At 56.8% G+C, this 17,084-nt stretch overlaps 5 protein-coding genes across 5 annotated transcripts in view; 1 reads left to right on the forward strand and 4 right to left on the reverse strand.

Annotated features, from left to right (window-relative positions):
* Nucleotides 1-8: 8 nt before the first annotated feature.
* PHSY_001870 (hypothetical protein) lies at nt 9-1,271 on the reverse strand (the record flags this gene model as incomplete). The annotated part of the gene is made up of 1 exon (XM_012332496.1): nt 9-1,271. One exon carries the CDS (start codon nt 1,269-1,271, stop codon nt 9-11), a length of 1,263 nt encoding a protein of 420 aa, XP_012187886.1.
* A 2,942-nt stretch (nt 1,272-4,213) lies between these two features.
* PHSY_001871 (exo-beta-1,3-glucanase) lies at nt 4,214-6,049 on the forward strand (the record flags this gene model as incomplete). The annotated part of the gene is made up of 1 exon (XM_012332497.1): nt 4,214-6,049. The coding sequence occupies one exon, from the start codon at nt 4,214-4,216 to the stop codon at nt 6,047-6,049; it is 1,836 nt and encodes a 611-aa protein (XP_012187887.1).
* A 455-nt stretch (nt 6,050-6,504) lies between these two features.
* PHSY_001872 (hypothetical protein) lies at nt 6,505-13,041 on the reverse strand (the record flags this gene model as incomplete). Its single annotated transcript, XM_012332498.1, has 1 exon — nt 6,505-13,041. One exon carries the CDS (start codon nt 13,039-13,041, stop codon nt 6,505-6,507), a length of 6,537 nt encoding a protein of 2,178 aa, XP_012187888.1.
* A 672-nt stretch (nt 13,042-13,713) lies between these two features.
* Nucleotides 13,714-14,552, reverse strand: PHSY_001873 (GTP-binding protein; the record flags this gene model as incomplete). The annotated part of the gene is made up of 3 exons (XM_012332499.1): nt 13,714-13,778; nt 13,876-14,051; nt 14,137-14,552. 3 exons carry the CDS (start codon nt 14,550-14,552, stop codon nt 13,714-13,716), a joined length of 657 nt encoding a protein of 218 aa, XP_012187889.1.
* A 787-nt stretch (nt 14,553-15,339) lies between these two features.
* The window catches only part of PHSY_001874 (hypothetical protein), a gene marked incomplete at both ends in the record, with an annotated part of 2,985 nt that continues 1,240 nt past the window's right edge, over nt 15,340-17,084 (reverse strand). Inside the window, one exon of the mRNA XM_012332500.1 lies at nt 15,340-16,782. Coding sequence (XP_012187890.1) covers nt 15,340-16,782 — 1,443 coding nt within the window. The remainder of the gene's footprint in view (nt 16,783-17,084) is intronic.

A 17,084-nucleotide genomic window follows, 5' to 3' on the forward strand; every position in this document is an offset into this window, starting at 1 on the left:
CATTACATTCACGCAAAGTTGACAATGATACCCAAGGTAAACGGCAACCTAGCATCAGTAACAGTGATCTCGTCTCCCTCCTTACACACGTCCACGAGCTTCTTTTCCAAATTCGGCCTTGTCGCCTGTTCGAGCTGCGGTGGTGCTTGAAAGTAGAGCGGCTTGCCAGCCAGCGACAACGAAGGCTTTTTGATCTGCAAATCGGCCATCTCGCCCAACCGTTCGATGAGCCTCTCTACGGTGTCTTCTGAGCTGAAGGACATGTTACGAGCCTCGCCACCGCAAACGGGACAATCGGGTCGCTTTTCGTGCTCGAACGTGTACGTGTACACGCTGTCGTTTCCCGTAAACATCATGTAGTTGTTGAGGAAAGGTGCGGCGGTGGTCGCGAATTTGAAAGCTTCGAGGACGCAAGCAGCAGCGATGATGGCGTTGGTGGAAGCGATGGCGGGAATGATGTTTTTGACCACACCTTGAGTCAGGTTCCACGTGACTCCGGTGATGCCGAACGAAGCAGCTCGAGCGGATGCCTGATCGAAGAGCCAAGAGATGTGATCCGGATTGTCGTTGTCGAGCTTCTTGTCTCCAAAGACGCGGGGCCATTCGAGAACGCTGGCCCATTCGATGCAGTGTTCGGGTAAGCGTGGTGTGTTTGCGATGGTACAGATGGGATAGGTGGTTTGTTTGTTGAGCATGTCGAGACTGCATTCATAGCACGAGGTGATGGTGGGGAGGATGACGCGCGCTTGACCTTTGAAGCCTTCGGTTCCGCCATCGATGAGCGGTTTGAGGGAATCGGGATCGTCGTCGTCGACCATGTTGACGAGCGTAGCATTGATCCATCTGCGTGCTTCTACCGAGTCTAGACCGCAGATGATGATGTTGAATTGCTTGTAGTATGCTTCGTCCTTGTCCTGAATCTTTCCGTGGTACGGAGTGATCTGGACGCCTGGTACGCGGCGCTGGACGAACTCTGCTGCGACTTGTGCTTTGGAGCGGCCTACATCCTTTTCGCGGAAGAGGAACTGTCGGTTGAGATTGGAGACGTCTATTGTGTCCATGTCGATGATGTGGATGTTGTGAAAGCCGCTGAGCGCGAGATTGGAGAGGATCTCGCAACCGAGACCGCCAGCGCCGATGACAAGGATCTTGGATTGGGTGCGGAGAAAGTTCTTGACAGCTGCGCCGGCCTGGAAGGCATCGTCGGTGGACGGACCTGGTTTGTCGAGGACCCTGTCGACATGATCGTATCTGCGTGACCACTGCAGCATGTCTGTGAGAGTAAAGTCGAGGCTGGGTATTGGAAGAAGATGTCGTTCGGAAGATGAGGAAAATTGACGTTGAACCCTGTTCGAGTGGAGGCTTGACTCGGCTGCAAACGGTCCGTGCCATCTCGAGCTCAGTTTCAATTTTAATTATACAGGGAAAGAGGTGACGGCCTAACAGAGTAAGTCCGACAAGCACGCGCCCCGGTCCGCAGCAAGCGGCGTGTAACGTTGGTGCGGAGTCGGCAACGAGCGTGTTGGTGCAGCGATGCGTGATCAGCTGGTAGGGGAATGTGCTCGAGTCGGGACGCGGATCACACGATGGAGAGAGGGACAGGCAAAGCCGAAGAGACCATGTTTCGGCTAGAGACGCACAACATGGTCCACGGAGTTCTTGGCATGCAATCAAAGCAGACGGGAAGACGCTGCATAGCAGAGGAGTCCAGCCGGCAGCATGGGCTCTGTTTTGGTCGAGCCGATGTCAAGCTGTCGTGAAAGATGGCAAAGCTTGGCGCGGGAGCCATTTGGCAGCAGGCTTAACACTGCATTGCAAGAGGCGGGGTTCGTGTCAACGGTCTAGAAGCCAAGCCGAGCCTACTGTACTTTCCGGTCCGACTGCATCGCGTGCTCACACTTAAGCTAGCGGCCCAAGCAAGGTACGGAAGAGAGGGAGAGAGCAGGAACTTTTGATTCGATGCAGCGACAGAAGCCACCATGCATCCTCGCTCTGCAATCCAATCTAGCTGAGCCGAGCAGCCGTTGGAGCTAGTAGTGTGTAACCGGATCCGCGTGTTGTGTTGTTTTCTTTTCTTTTGTGGAACGTGAGGAATATTCCACCGGACATGCCAACTGACAGCTTGGCAAAATATTCCCGACCACATGTTTCATCTGGTGCCTTCATTTGCGCTTGGCTCCCCTTACCCCCCGCAGAACTCACAAGCCTTTTGTGCGCAACGCTAGTCAAGGTTGCCGAGCAAACCGGTTAAAGTTTCGACAGAAGTGTCATGAAGGCTAGCCACGAGGCGAGTGAGCAATCAAGTCTTTGACACTCGACACTGAACAGCAGGCGTGATCGTTGCAGGCACAGGGTCGACATTGAAGATTCGGGGCCGAGAGGCAAGCACCCGCTGAGAGGAGGCGCGGAGTTCCGGTTACAAAGTGTCAAGCAAAATCAACAAAAAAAAGGGGCCGGGAAGAATCACAGCCTAGTTGGGAAGCGATCTGCAGATGTGGCTTGGGCAGGCGGCGCGGGACCCTAACCTCGATCCTTGCTTTTCTTTTTTTCTTGTTCCTTTTCTTTTTCATCAATTTCACTGTTTCAGTGTTTGCTGTTGTGCTGACCCAATCGCTGCAGGAGTGCATCATCCTGCCATCGAGCTTTGTTTAGGGCTTCGCTCTGCATGCGAGAGGCGGGGGGAAGGCTGACGAGAATCATCGGCCGTCTCACCATCTGGACCTGCATACCCGATCTATTCGAGCTCGCCATTTCCCAACATGACTGGAACATTGCCAAAGAACAAGCCGCAGCCAAGCCGGAACCAAGTGCAAGGTATGCTTGTTCCAACGGAAACTTGGCCTCCATGCAGGCACCGACTGCATTCAATTAGACAAGGTCCTTGTTTGTGGTCGCATCCTGGTCGTTGTCCTCATCACCTACAGTAATTGATGCAGTGCAAGGCGACGGCAGAGAGGCTTGCAGAAGGATGCAGGCCTGTACAGGCTGCAGTGCAGTAGCTTCATGTCGAGATCCCGCGTTCCTCTCCTCTGGACTTGGCGCCGTCAACGTGATGGCATCGTGGGAAAAAAAAAAAAAATAGGGTCGCGAGCTGTGCTTGTTTCAACCAGAGACTGAGACTGTCGCGGCCATTCGCTTCGATCGACACAAGATTTTCCGCTGATCGCTGCTCGACTCGCCCACGACGATCTCGCTTACCGCCAGCTTGGGAATCGCGCAGTTACTTTGTTCATCCAGTGTCCTAATCCTCCCCCTTGGTGCGAGGTATTACTATCACCTCACCGTCAAGCTGTGAGCTCGAGTTCGCGCAAGTGCTTGTGCAGTGTGCTGTACAGTGTACAGTACTACAGTATCATGTTGGTGCTCAATAGGGGCGTTCTGATGCAAGCCGGCTCGCCTCGTTTGCTAAAAGTGTAATGAAATTCGAATATTCAGAAAATCAGCAAGATTCCTCAAATCACGCGGTGCGATCGCTCGGCGGCTCAGTTCATCGGAACTGCGAGACGAGGCAGGCAGACTCGCTTAGGCCTGCTGGTGTTTTGAGAGAGGCGCCGCTCCTCCGGCTCCGTTGGATTCGCCGTCACGGCTTTGTTTTTCCGCTTGGGTTTTTCTGAAACGGCCCCCCCACGCTGCCGCTTTGTGCGAGCGTGTGCAAACTTGGAGGAACCGTTGCCCCTGTCACAGTGCGCCTTTCTAGCGGCACAGAAGCCTGCCGCTCCTCGTGCTTCGACGCCCAGCCAAGCCTGTCTTGCGTCGCCCAACCAACGGTTCACCTCCGTCCCTGCGTCGGTTTCGAGTGTGAGTGCCACTCACTAGGTGACCTGCCAACAGCAAAAGAGTCAAGCTGGGCTCGTTTGTGCTTGTGCTACATCCCCCTTGCACCTACCTTGTTCCTCCTTCATCTATCCCTCCTACCCTCGTCTTCATTCGCTTTCCCTCCTTCCCGTCTTTACCCTTCCCTCATTCTACTACATCGCATTCGTCCCCACTCCATTGCCTTGCACCTTCTCTCTTCCTTTACACTGACGATCTGAGGCGTATTCTCCCTACAAAAAGCGCACTCAGCTTCGCATCTTGCTTGGTACAATTCAACACAGTCGACTGCTTTCGTTTGGTCTATCCTCTACGCTAACACAAGTCGCATCCCGTTACTCGAAAGGAAAGAACCATCAGTTTGGAATACCGAGTTCTTGCTTAAAATAAGCCAACCATCATGCCGAAACGATCGTCACAAACAACGCCGAACCCAGGCTACTACAGTCCAGACCCCATGACTCCCACCTTCTCTCCTCCTGGCGAGTACACCGAGTTTCAGACCCTCCGTCCCGATACTCCAGGAAGCATGGGTCGATACTCGGTCGTCAGCAGCCACCTTGACAAGTACGACCGCGAGGGGGCACTCACCCCTCAAGCACAGGCGCTACTGCCCTCGGACGAAGCAGGCGCCGGTCACCGATCCAGCACCTACTACTTTGAGAAGGACGCCGCTGCTGGCATTGCCGGCCCCGAGGCCCTTCACCAATACACCGGTCGACGCGGCCAGGGCTACAACCCCGCCGCCAACGCCGCCACTCTCGAGGGCGGTCTCCCAGCCAAGAAGCGTGCCGGCTTCATCCGACGTAGACCCATCCTCTTCGGTCTCCTCGTCTTGCTCCTCCTCGTCGCCGCGGGTGTAGGTGCCGGCGTCGGTGTCTCTCAATCACACAAGTCCAATGACAAGAACCTCTCCTCCAACAGCGGCAGCAACAACAACGCAGGCTCCTCCACCGGATCCTCCTCCTCGTCCTCCAACAACAACAACCAAGGCAGTGGTACTTCCACCGCGCCCGCTCCTCCCAAGATCACACCCTTCCCCAAATACAGCTGGACAGACGTCAACACAAAAGCCTTCGGTGTCAGTCTCGGCTCATGGCTCGTTCTCGAGCGATGGCAACTCGAGGATTGGATGGTTCAACAGGGCGGTGCAAACGCCTGGGATGAGTGGAGCTTCACCCAGAACCTTGGCAACAACGCCGCTTCCGTCCTTCAGCAGCATCAAAATACCTGGGTCACCGAGGCCGACATGGACACGCTGCAAAACAGCGGTATCAACATTGTCCGTATCCCCATTCCCTTCTGGGCCTTTATCCCCACCGTTTCCGGCGAGCCGTACTACAACGACATGACCGTGTACCAGAACCAGCTGGACAAGATGCTTCAGTGGTGCTACGACCGCGGAATGTACGTCATGCTCGATCTCCACGCCATGCCTGGTTCTCAGAACGGCGATCAGTCCTCGGGCCACAACACCACCAACATTCAGTGGTTCACTCAAGCCAACCAGGATCGCTCCGATACCTTTGTCAAGAACGTCCTCTCTTGGGCTACCGGCAGCAACCTCAGCTCCATCATCAACGCCATTGGTGTCGTCAATGAGCCTCGCATCCTCATCGACAACGGTTGGAACACGATCAATCAAACTCGCTTCCAGACCACCCAAAGCTTTTACGAACGCAGCTACCAGGCCTGCGTCCAGGCCGGAATCCCCATGACTTTCCACAACGGTTTCGCGCCCGGCTCCGTCACGGACAAGATGAACACCTGGAGACCTTTCATCAGCGGAAAGAACCCCAACATGCTCATCTACGAGGACCACCCTTACCCGGGCTGGTTCAGCACGCCGGAGCCCAGTGCGGACCAGATCCAGACCTCGGTTTGCGAGTACGGCTCTGCAGGCAACTCTCTTGGCATTCCCATCCTCATGGGCGAGTTCTCAGCGATTCAGAACGTCGGCTCGGCGAGCTACTCGAAGACCTACCTCCAGATGCAGCTCGCCACCTACGGTTGGTCGGCAGGCTCCATCTTTTGGAATTTCAAGGCCAACTCGTCCACCACGCAGGTGCTCGCCTTGTCTGACAACCTCATGCAGCTCTACTCGTACGTGGACTTGCTTCAGGCTGGCACCATGCCCAACCCAGGAAAGGGCGGCAACGTCCGCAACTTTTACACCAACCTGCCCAACCCATGCGGTGGCTTCCAGACCTACGGCTGGGCAAACCCTGCACAGTAATCTTCAAGACTCACTAGGACATTTTGTTGCTTTCGTTTTCACATTGCTTGGATTATTTGTTGTTGAGGAATCGGAATTGTTTTATTGCATTATCAAGTTCAAAGGTCTTGGTCGTGAAAGGGTTGTGGGAGTGGGCCGGTTGGATGGTCCGAGTGTGTGTTGGTAGCGTGTGTGCGTTCGCTGGGCGATGCGAGGTGGGGTTTGGATTGGCGGATGAGAGCTATCGATGGAGAACGAGGGGGACGATGTCGCAGAGGCACAGCTGGGTTGTGGAAGGTCGGATCTTCAGTGAAGTACGAGTGTCGTGCTTGGGTGATCAGACCTCAAACACAAGCAGCTTGCTTTTTGCAGACCCGAAAGGCGACACAATGGTCGGAGGGAGACACCAAAAAAGAGATGATTGCGGAAAAATGTGTGACAGCTGGCAAGATGCGAAGAGGAGTCAACCCCTTCCGTCACCTAGCGAAGGGAATATCATTGGTGACCTCCTGCAGCTTGTCGTACAGCACCGCCCTCCTGTTACCATACGCATCCTTGACCAACCACCTTGCATGCTCCGCCGCCTCCCGCTCCCCCAACTCGGGCTTGAACCTGTCCTTCAACCGGTCGATCGTCGGCATACCCTTGAAACTCGGCAACTCGGTACCCAACATCAGCTTGCACGTATCGACAATCTCTGCGCAGTACGGTCTGCACGCCAAAAACGCTTTCACGACCAACTCTTCGAACATCCTGAAACCTTGACTTCCCGGTCCACCCATGACGTCGATCATCTCGTGGCTGAGTTTGAAGCTGTACGGTTCGAAGCGCATTCCACCGGGACCGATGTCGAAGAGGAAACCAAAGTCGATGTGCACCAGATGTCCGTCTCCGTCGATCATCATGTTGCCGTTGTGTCGATCGCGGATCTGGAGGATGTGGCAGACGACCGAGTAGGCGGCCATGGATTGGATGAAGTTCATGCGGGCGCGTTGGAAGGCGATCGAATCCGGATTTCCGTACTTGCCGATGAAGAACGTAAGCAGGTGGTTGATCTTGGCCCGACCCATCTCGTCACGCGAGGTGGCGTTGGGTACGACGTCGATCACACCGCATCCCGGACCCGTAGCCGTAACTCGGTATGGATTGAGGTACAGATCGATACCCACCGTGGTGTAGACGTTCTTGAACATGGCGATCACCTGCAACGCCAGCACGTCCTGTCGACAGTCGTCGCCGACCTTGAAGATCGCCGCCTGCCAAACATCCACGCCCGTCTTCTTGGCCGGCGTATTCTCATCCCCCTCATCACCGGGCTTGACAATCTCGCGGTGGACCTTGAACGTCGCCATGAACGGCGCTTTCGCATGACTCTGCAACGGCCTACCGGACTTCCTATCCAGATCCACCACCACACCATCGGCGTTCGACGGCAGGTACACGCCCGGATCCACCTTGATCTTGGCCATCTCCTCGTCGATCTTGGCCTTCTTCTCCGGCTTGCTCTTCTTGATGTACGGCTTCAGCTTGCCCGAGATCGACGTCACCTCGTTGAAGAATCCAAACTCGCGCTCGTAGAAGTCCTGCGCCTCACCCGAGAGCGCCGAAACGATGTTGTCCACCATCCGGTCAAGCGTGGGCTTCATCGGGTCCTCCTCTTCGGCGTTGTCGTCCTTGTACGAGTTGGCCTTCATGTTCCAGATAATCTGGTGGCAGAAGAGCTGCGAGATCTTGGACGTCTCGAAGATGAACTGCTCCACGTAGCCGTACTCGTCGGTGCGGAGGGCTTGCACCACCTGGGGGACGTAGAAGAAGGTGAGCTCGACCGGGTGCTGTTCGAGCGAGCGCATGGCGTACTGCAGCACCAGCGGGTGGTTCTCGTACTCCGGCTGGAAAAGGTCGATCGCTTCCACGGGCGAGACGGCTGCCCAGTACTGCAGCCACTTCAAATCGCAGGACTCCTTCTTGGCCAGCTTGAGATGGTCTTCTAGCAGATACTTGAGCGCAGCCGGGTCTTCCACCACCTTGTACGGCTGACTTCGGATCAGTCGTCCCAGCGCACCCTTGAGCGCCTTGGATTGGAATCTCGATCCCAGCTGAACCGCAACCACCGGACTGATGCGCCAAGCGGACTCGACGAACCCGCCCCAGCTCGTCTCGGTCATCGACTTGCTCAACGCGCCCACAAAGTCGCTTCCCCTGCTGCTGTTGTTCAGCGGGTTAGCCCAAACGGACAGCCTCGACACCTCGTTCTCCACCAGCAGCTGCAGCAGCCTCTTCTTCTCCGCAAACGACCTGGTCGCCTCCTGCAGCGTCAACCCCCCGGGCATGCGGACCGAAGACAGCGTCGGCGGGAAGCTCGTCACGTGCTGATCGGCACGCACCACATCGCGCTGCAGCAGCTCGAGCGTCTCCTGCAGCACCTGCATGTCGGCGCTCAGCTGCAAACGGTTGCCACCAAACGACCACTGCGCCGTGCTGCTGAACCAGCCGTACCCGAGCCTGTACAGCGCCTCGCGCAAGTGATGCTCGACCAAGCCTTCGAGCTGGCTCGTCTGGATCAGGCGGAAGCCAAAGTTGAGCAGCGTGAATCTGGCTTCTCGCGACAGAGGGTGCGTACTCATGCGGTCCACAGCAGCTCCCGAGTGCTGCAGCAGTCGAACCAGCGCAAGCACCATGGTAGGGTCGCGGTACCGGAACGCCTGGAACCTGCTCGAGATCAGGTGAATGAGCGAAAGGTGCGGCGTGAACAGACGCGTCGCCTGCTCCTGCTCGGCGGTGATCTCTTCGCGGTTGAACGCGCCCATCTCGGTCTTTCGCAGGAAGGGATGCTTGGTGGTCAAACCCGACGAGAAGATACCCTTGCGAGCCTTTGCCGTCATGGCCCAGCCGATGGTGAGCTCGACCATGATCTTGGTCTCGACTTCGGGTCGAGCACCGATCACCCACGTCCATACCGAGCAAGCCGTCGAGATGGCCTCGGGCGTGAAGACGAGGAAGGGGATCGAGACGATAAAGTGCAGAAGCTCGTAGTCCGGCTCCGGCAGCGCAACCACGAGCGCAGCGGTGCGGTAGAGCAGTCGACGAAGCTCGGCCAGCGGAAGCACCTTGCGTTTGGAGCCCACCTCATTGGACAGAGCTGCCAGCTGTTCACGGCACTCGGCCACGCTTGCAGGCGACATGGTGTTGGTAGGATCCTCCGACAGCTCCACCAGACCCTTGGTAAGCGCCAGGTGGATACCGGTCATCTCGCCCAGGTACGTGCTCTTGGCCGAAAGCTCGCCGATGAACGAGCTGCTGGCGTCGGATCGCCAACCGCCTGAGTTGGGCAGCGCACGCTCTTTGCGAGCCGAAACAGGCATGCTACGCGCATACTCGAGCGCAACACTCTTGCCGAGCTCGCTGCGGTCCGGCAGGATCGAGTCGTCAAACGTGCCGAGGTATCGCTCCAAGATGCCCTGCAGCTCCAACGGCGCCAGCGCCAGAATGAGCGAGAGGTACTCGCGCGACTTGGCGAGGAACTGCGAGAGGATCTCGTTCCTCTGCGTATACGAGTCGGATAGGTCGAACTCGATGTTGGCGCGCTCCGACACGTACCGATACTGTGGAGCAAACTCGTCCTTGTATTCGGCCTCGCAGCCGTCGCGAAGAAGCGTAAGGATCTCGAGCATGGTTGTCACCACATCCTGATCGCACAGCAGCGACGGCAGCGCGTAAATTAACTTGTTGAGGATGCTCTGCGAGACCTGACGCACCTTCGCCACGCGATGGCAACAACCCAGCATGAGGCTCTTGACCTCGTTCGCAACGCGTGGATCCAACAGGTGCCTATTGACCTGCGTACCGAGATCGCGAATGAAGAAATCTATTACCTTGTCGGCGATGGCCTGCATAGCTCCCACCAGCGCGCTGCTGTTGAGACCCTCATTCGTGAAGTACGATAGCACCATCGAGGGTCTTCCCATCCGGCTGCGCAGGCATTCGAGGTCGTAGATGGTGGACAGGAACGTGACTTGAGCATAGCTGAACGAGCGCACGTCCGAGGCATGCGTAGGGATGACCGCGCTGAGCGCCTTGCGCTGCGAGTCGAGCGTCTGGTTCGAGAACTCGCGCTTGAGCACCGAGTTGTACTCGAGATCGCTCTCGAGGTAGTTGTGCGCAGACTCGGGCACCAGGGTGGGCGTCTTGAGCGAGATGGAGCTGAGCGCCTTGCCGACGATCTCGGCCTGCGCCTCGGCAGCCGACGAGGGTCGCGACACGGCGTTACCGTCAGCAGTAACGCTGGCACGAATGTTGTTCGGCGAAGCAAAGCCGAACAAGACCGAGAGGAACCACATGTTGCGGAAGAGCGACACCATCTCGGTGGTGGGCTGCACCTCGGGCTGAATATCCTTGTGCTCCAGAACCGCCGCGATGGCTGGAAGAAGAGTGGCGAGATCCGTGTTGAGCTCGGCGAGCTCCTCTGCGCTGCTCTTGCCGGAAGAAGCGACCGTCTGCAGCTGCATGCCCTTCTCGGCGAAGAGCTGAAGCAGCTCGACGAGGAAGATCTCCTTGCGGCCGCCGGTGGCTTCGTTCTCGTCCGACGACGCCGAATCGCGCTCGTCGCGTTCGTCGAGACGACCAAGACCGCGAGCCAGCTTGAGCTGAGCGGACTCAACAGCGACAGCCGCACGACGGTTGGCACCACCAGTAAGCGCGCTCCTCGAGACGGCAGAGAGGGCTCTGACGACATCGATGTAGGCGCTGCGCGGACCAGCAAGTGCCAGAGGCACGACGTTATCGAGGATGGCGGCTTCCGCGGAGACGTCGGCATTGCGAAGACGCTGGAGGAGCATCGAGATGGTGAGCGTGGTGACGTCGGGCTTGCCGACCTCGAGTGCGAGGCGCGAGATGACGGTGATGGTGCTGAGGTTGATGAGCCTCCTCTGGTCCTCGGAGCGGGCCGAGATGTTGGCCTGCGAGCCGGACATGGAGATACCGTTGACCTGGTCCCGCGAAGTGACAGCGCGCGAAGCGCCACTTCGAACGGAAACACCGCTACCAGCGACACCGCCGACGCCGAGACCACCGGGAGTGTCTCTTCCAAGATAGTTGAGCAGATTGTACATGGTCGAGACGACCAGGTCGTCGCCGGGGGCGATGGTGACGCACGAGGCGAGACAGCGAGCTGCTGCGAGCAGCACAGGAGAGCTGGCACCATGAGCATTGGGCAGGAAGATGGGGATAGGCGAAGTGACAAAGTGGCGGAGGACGCGGGTCATGGGCAAAGCCAGCGCGCTGTTGTTGCGCACAAGCACGCCGACACTCTGAAGGGCAGCGCCCTGGACACGAGGGTCGTAGATCGGGGCGCTCTCGCTGAGCAGCGAGCGGATGCGAACAAAGACATTGTTGTCGACGTTCTCGCCGCCAGCGAGGCTACGAGCAACAGAGCAGAGGGCGGAGAGCTTGAGGGACTCGGCGAGGATCTCGGGAACGTGGAGCTCGGGAAGCACCTCGAGGCTTCTGAGCCCTTCGCTGAGCAGGAAACGCTGAATGTCGTGGAAGCCCTTGTTGCTAGCTCGGAGGACCGCGTAGAGGGTGTCGTCGAGCTCATGCAGCGTGTTCTTCTCGCGTTGAGCAGAGACGACTTCGCCGAAGGCGGCCGACTTGTCGGTGCTGGAAGTGAGCGATCCGATCAGAGGCACAGAGGCAAGGATGCCGCCATTACCGTTAGCTTGTGGAGCCGAGCCGTTGCTGGCGGATTTGGCGTGACCATTGACAGCCGAGGCTGTCGAGGTCGACTTGGAGAAATTCGAGTCGATCGAGTAGCGGAGCAGCGAGTTCCAGGCCTTCTTGGTCGCGCCAGGAGCAAGGATGGCGCGGCTGGTGGTATGCTCGGCATCGTCGTGCGTATCGTCGGCATCGAGGTCGAAGCGGTCAGCCTGCGACTGGCGACTTGGATCGATGCGATCGAGATCCAGGCCGGTCTTTTGGAAGTCGGAGAAGTCCTTGATGGGAGGGCGCGCATTGACGGCGAGGGCTTGGGCCAAGGTAGTGTCGAGGATATCGATCGAGGACAGCAGCACATAGTGGCCGGAAAGAGGGACGCCAGACAAACGGTACCTGGCGAGGAAAGAGATGCGGAAATCCTGCGCATCCTGGGCCGAGGGATCGTTGTCGGCGAACGTGAATCCGCCTTCGGGTCCGACAATGTCGGCATCCTCGTCTTCGTCACCAGAGAAGAAGGTGTCGACGCTGGCTTCCGACTGGTCGTCGGTGGGTCTGACGGTGGCCACTTTGGGTGCTCGGCGAGTTGCACGCACGGCCTGCTGGCGGATGTCGAATTGGTCGTCCAGCAGCAAAAGGACCTCGTTGAGCCTTCTGACGGTCTGCACCGAGCCTATGATGGGGTTAAGGGTATCGGCGAGGCGAGCAAACTCTTGCAGCTTCCAGGCAAAGGAAGTGGAAGCGATGGCTCTGTAGAGACCATTGAAGAGAGGGACGAGCTTGACGACGACGGTGTGCGCATCGCCGGCAGTGGCACCGAGCGCGTCGCTGAGCTTGGCGGTGAGGTCAAGGATGGCAGCAACACAGCGAGCGCGGTGCTGAGGGGCGTTGATGGAGACGCGGAGGAAGCTCGAGACGAGAGCAAAGGCGAGCTGATCGGGGAGCGAGTGGTCGGACCAGCTCATCTCGTGGTCAAAGTCGACGAGGGTGAGCTGTCGAAGCAGGTGCTCGAGATCGTCGAGGACGGGGCCGAGGTGCTCATCGTTCTTGATGTCGGTGGTGTGCTCGGTGGATCGAGAGGCCGAGGAGATGGAGGAGGCAAAGAGTGCCAGGCTGATCTGGGTCCTAGCGGCCGAGGCGGAGAGGAAGAGCTTGGAACCGGTGGTGACCTTGCTCGTGGTTGCGGACTGGGCAAACACGGAGCGCACCTTGGATCTGGCCGAAGGGACGTTTGCGATGTCCTCGGCGAGGTTGAGGGCCAAGCCGTCGAGGATGAGCTGGTGGGTGGGCAGATCGAGGCTGTCCATGATGGCGATTTGAGCGACGCAGCGCTGTGCTAATGACTATGCTGTGCTGCGTTCGATGCTTCGATGGTAGATGCGTCACAGCCTGAGCGTGTTGATGATGATGGATATCAGGCTAGACTGCGATCAATCAATGATGATGATGAGAAGAAGAGGGAGGAGGGACAGGCAAAGAGCGGTGCGGGGTAAGTTCACACACACCACAAGGCGCCGTTGCGGATCAGCCGATGACGATTAAAGTTGATTGAGTGCGAATTTGTGTGGAGAAGAACCAGCGGCGGCTCAAGCACGGAGACTGGTGAGGTGCCATGTATTTTTGGGCTCTCAGATTGGAAAAAGGCGTGAAAGCACGCACGGCCGCACACACACGTTTGCGTGAAAGTCGCTTCAGTTCTCACAGCTCCACGCTTTTTCAGCGCGGGCAGCAGTCTCAAGCTCGACACAACTCGAACTATCAAGCATGATGGCCGATCGCTGTATCAACGTGGTGAACAGGGATCGGCCAAAGCGGTCTGCAAAAGATGCTACGCCGAGTTATGAGCCCGTGCAAACAAGAACAGTATTGACAGCAAGATCAAGATAGTCGCCCACGCTGCCACATTCTCTTGACAAGATATACGATGACATTGTTCAACTGTACAACAGAAGAAACACCACTCTGTTGATCATCGAAATTCAGCACTTGCAAGAAGATCCGTCCTCCATGGTCGTTTGCGCCGGCGCAGCAGTTACATCGATATCTGTTTTTCGAGAGCAAGTTCACAAGTCAGTCGGCCGATTGTCCCGTACAACAACTGGTCCAAGATCGCTTCCTTTTCTGAGCGACGAAATACTCACTCTTGTTGGCAGCAGCGCCGCCGTTGGCAGCATCCGCATCCTTGTCCATACCGGGCAACGCCTGCGCGATCTTCTTGAAGAGCACCTTGACGTTGTGCCCCGCTTTTGCCGAAGTCTCGATGAACATGACGTTGAACTCTTGTGCCTTTTTCTCCGCTTCTTCTGTTGTCACTTGTCTGCCATCCATCGCCAAAGTGAATGAAAAAGTCAGTACATGATCGGATCGAAGCAGAGAAGAGAAGTCGTGCCGTATGCTCTTACCTCTTGTCGCTCAAATCCGTCTTGTTGCCCACCAGCACGATGATGACATCGTTGCCCCTCTCCGCCCTCACGTCGTCGACCCACTTTGACGTGTTCTGGAACGACGCCCTGTTGGTGATGTCGTACACCACCACCGCTACCGACGAATCGCGGATATACGATGGGATCAACGATCGGAATCGCTCCTGTCCCGCTGTATCCCACAGTTGCAATCGTACCGTTCGGTCTTCGAGGTACATGGTTTTCGAGAGGAAGTCGATCCCGATGGTGGCCTGGTATGTGTTGTCAAAGGTGTCGTACATGAAGCGTGTGATGAGCGAGGTTTTGCCGACGGACTGCTCGCCGAGGAAGACAAGCTTGAATTTTCGCAGGGGTTGACCGAATTCGGCCGTGCTGGCCCCTGGTGCGTTGGACATGGTTTGGTGTGGTTGTGCGGATGGGCGCAGATCGTGCTGAGGAGCGATGCCTGGAAACTCGAGTAGGATGTGAAGACGTGAACGCCGATGAAAGCCTCGACAGCAAAGTCCAGCGAACGGTGCGGATCGACGCTTGAATTCAAGTCTGCCCTGAAAGCCTCGTCCGTTTCGCAACTGTTGAGCTCGACGCTAAAGTGCCTTTCAAGATCCAAGCCAGATGCCAATGCCTGATCGTAGAATGCTATCGAGGGATGACGGATGATTGCGCGATATTGAGGGAAGCAAAAGGATGATGGACGGTCTTGAAGAATCAGCGTGTGTGTGAATGTGTGTCTCTTTGTGGAATTGACACATTCGTGCCTTGGTCGGCTGCATGTGGAACGGGCCTCTGTGCCTGTCTCTCTCTCCCGTGTGTTTCCCAAACCCTTTTTCGGACAGAAATGCACCGCATGCCACAACCCGCGTGCATTCCACCTGTGTGTCCCACTATCGGCGGGCCGGTCACATCTCGTACGATCAGGGATTTTTGTTTTCCTATACGATGAGTTCCGTTTAGGTGTAACAATTACAAACTTTCCAGGCGTCATCATCTGTCGTCCTTGGGAGTCAGTTGATGATGACCATCGAGATGGTCGCTGGGTTAAGTTGCAAGAATATGTGGTGACATTGAAACCCGTGGCAAGATGAACAGCAGTGAACGATGAAACATGCGATGAACCACACTGTATATGTAAACAAGGATTGAAAAGGAGCTCTATCGTATCCATTTGTGCATCGCCCTTCGCCCTTAGTAGTAGCCTCTACGGCTCTTTTGAACTTGCACCTTGCTCGCCTGGACCTCGAAGTCTGCCTTTTCCAAATCCTCAAATTGACTGCTCGGGGTCCTACTCGAACCCTGACTCGTCTCGCCACTGCATACGCCGCGTGTCTCGATCTTGCTGGCAAGGACAGCGGTGAACTGCTTCAGGTCCTTCTCCTCCTGCGCCACCCTCTTCTTCTCGTACCTCTTCTCCAACGAGTCGCCCATGCTCCAGACCACCCACGCGCCCCACACCTGGCAGAAAGCCAATCCGATGGTGCACACCCAGTACAGGCCATCCCACGCCCTCGCCAGCTCACCCTGCGAGTGCCTCTGGTACTTGACCCACACCCAGACCGTTCCGCCGATGCTGGCGAACTTGAACACCAGGCTCTGCACCGCACTAGCACGGAAGAGCGGTCGGAGAACCTTAACCGGTGCTTCGAGTCGATACAGGAAGAGCGCTACGAACACGGTCTGTTCCGTCGTTGCCTGGAAGATCCACAGCAATCCGGTGATGGCGAAGCTCGGGTCTTGCTGACGTTCGAGCATGACGAGCGAAAGCGACATGGCGAAGCACGTGATCATGTGGTGCGAGATCATCGGATACGTCATTCGGTACCGGTAGATCAGCTCGTACAGGTACAGCGCTGCGATGAGACATGCCGACGCTCGAAGCACGTTCAACCTCCAAACGGAAAATTCGTTCTTGAGCAGCGCAGATACGCACAGCTGCAGGATGAGCGCAACCGTGGTCAGCACGATCTGCAGGATGTAGATCACCATGGTTCGTCGATGTTCCGGTTTGACGCTGGACCATCTTCGATAGCCGATGCAGCGCGGGAGGACAAGATTGTGCAGGAGGTTGGCGAGGAAGTAGAGGATGAAGAGGAGCGTGATGAAGGCGATGGGGAAGAAGTAGACCGTTTCGACCGATACTTTTTGAGAGACGATTTTGGATACCTCGGAGATCGAGGCGGGCGAGAGGTGTTTGAAGATCTCTGCTGATGGCAGAGTGGAGGCGGACGAGGCGTGCTTGAGAACCTCCGCTGATGGCAGAGTGTATTCTGACATGGTGGACATAGTGCAGTCGTTGGGAGAAGCTGATGAGATGCAGGACAGATTTCTCTCCCGAGGGCCGGAAGACTTGCGCTTGAGGAGGGGAAGAGGACAAAGGTATGAGGAGCGGGCTTTGGGTTGAGGTGAAGAACGAGGGAGTGGACTATGACCACCAACGTCTTCGGTTCTTATACCTTTTGCGAATGACAAGTTGATGGTCTCGAGGCTTGCTTCTATCTCAGTCACGTCAACCCTCGACAGCACAATGGAACAAGCGACACCCGTTGCACTGGATCGCATGAAACGCAATCTCCTTTGCAGAAGCAAGCACCGCAAGCGAGTCCGGATAGATGGCTTCGTTTCTCCGGAGTCCTACACAAGGCACACGGCGGCATCGACCCAAGGCATACCAGGGTTTTTCCGACACACCTTTCACGCCGTCTTCTTCATCGTCGCGTGAAATTGATAGCATTAAAAAAATCGATGATCTCCAGAGTGGGCCACCTGCGAGATTGATGATGCGGTGTCGGACCAATATGGTGCACGCAGCTGCCCATCGGGACAAGGGACGCATGTTTGCCATAGCCCGCGGTGCGACACGGCACACGCAAGATAAAGCACGGCTCGGGGAGGAGCGGATGTTCATGGACAGCTCGGGTAAAAAAAAAAAAAAA

Source organism: Pseudozyma hubeiensis (genome assembly GCF_000403515.1).
Source record: "Pseudozyma hubeiensis SY62 DNA, scaffold: PHS20, whole genome shotgun sequence".
NCBI lineage: Eukaryota > Fungi > Basidiomycota > Ustilaginomycetes > Ustilaginales > Ustilaginaceae > Pseudozyma > Pseudozyma hubeiensis.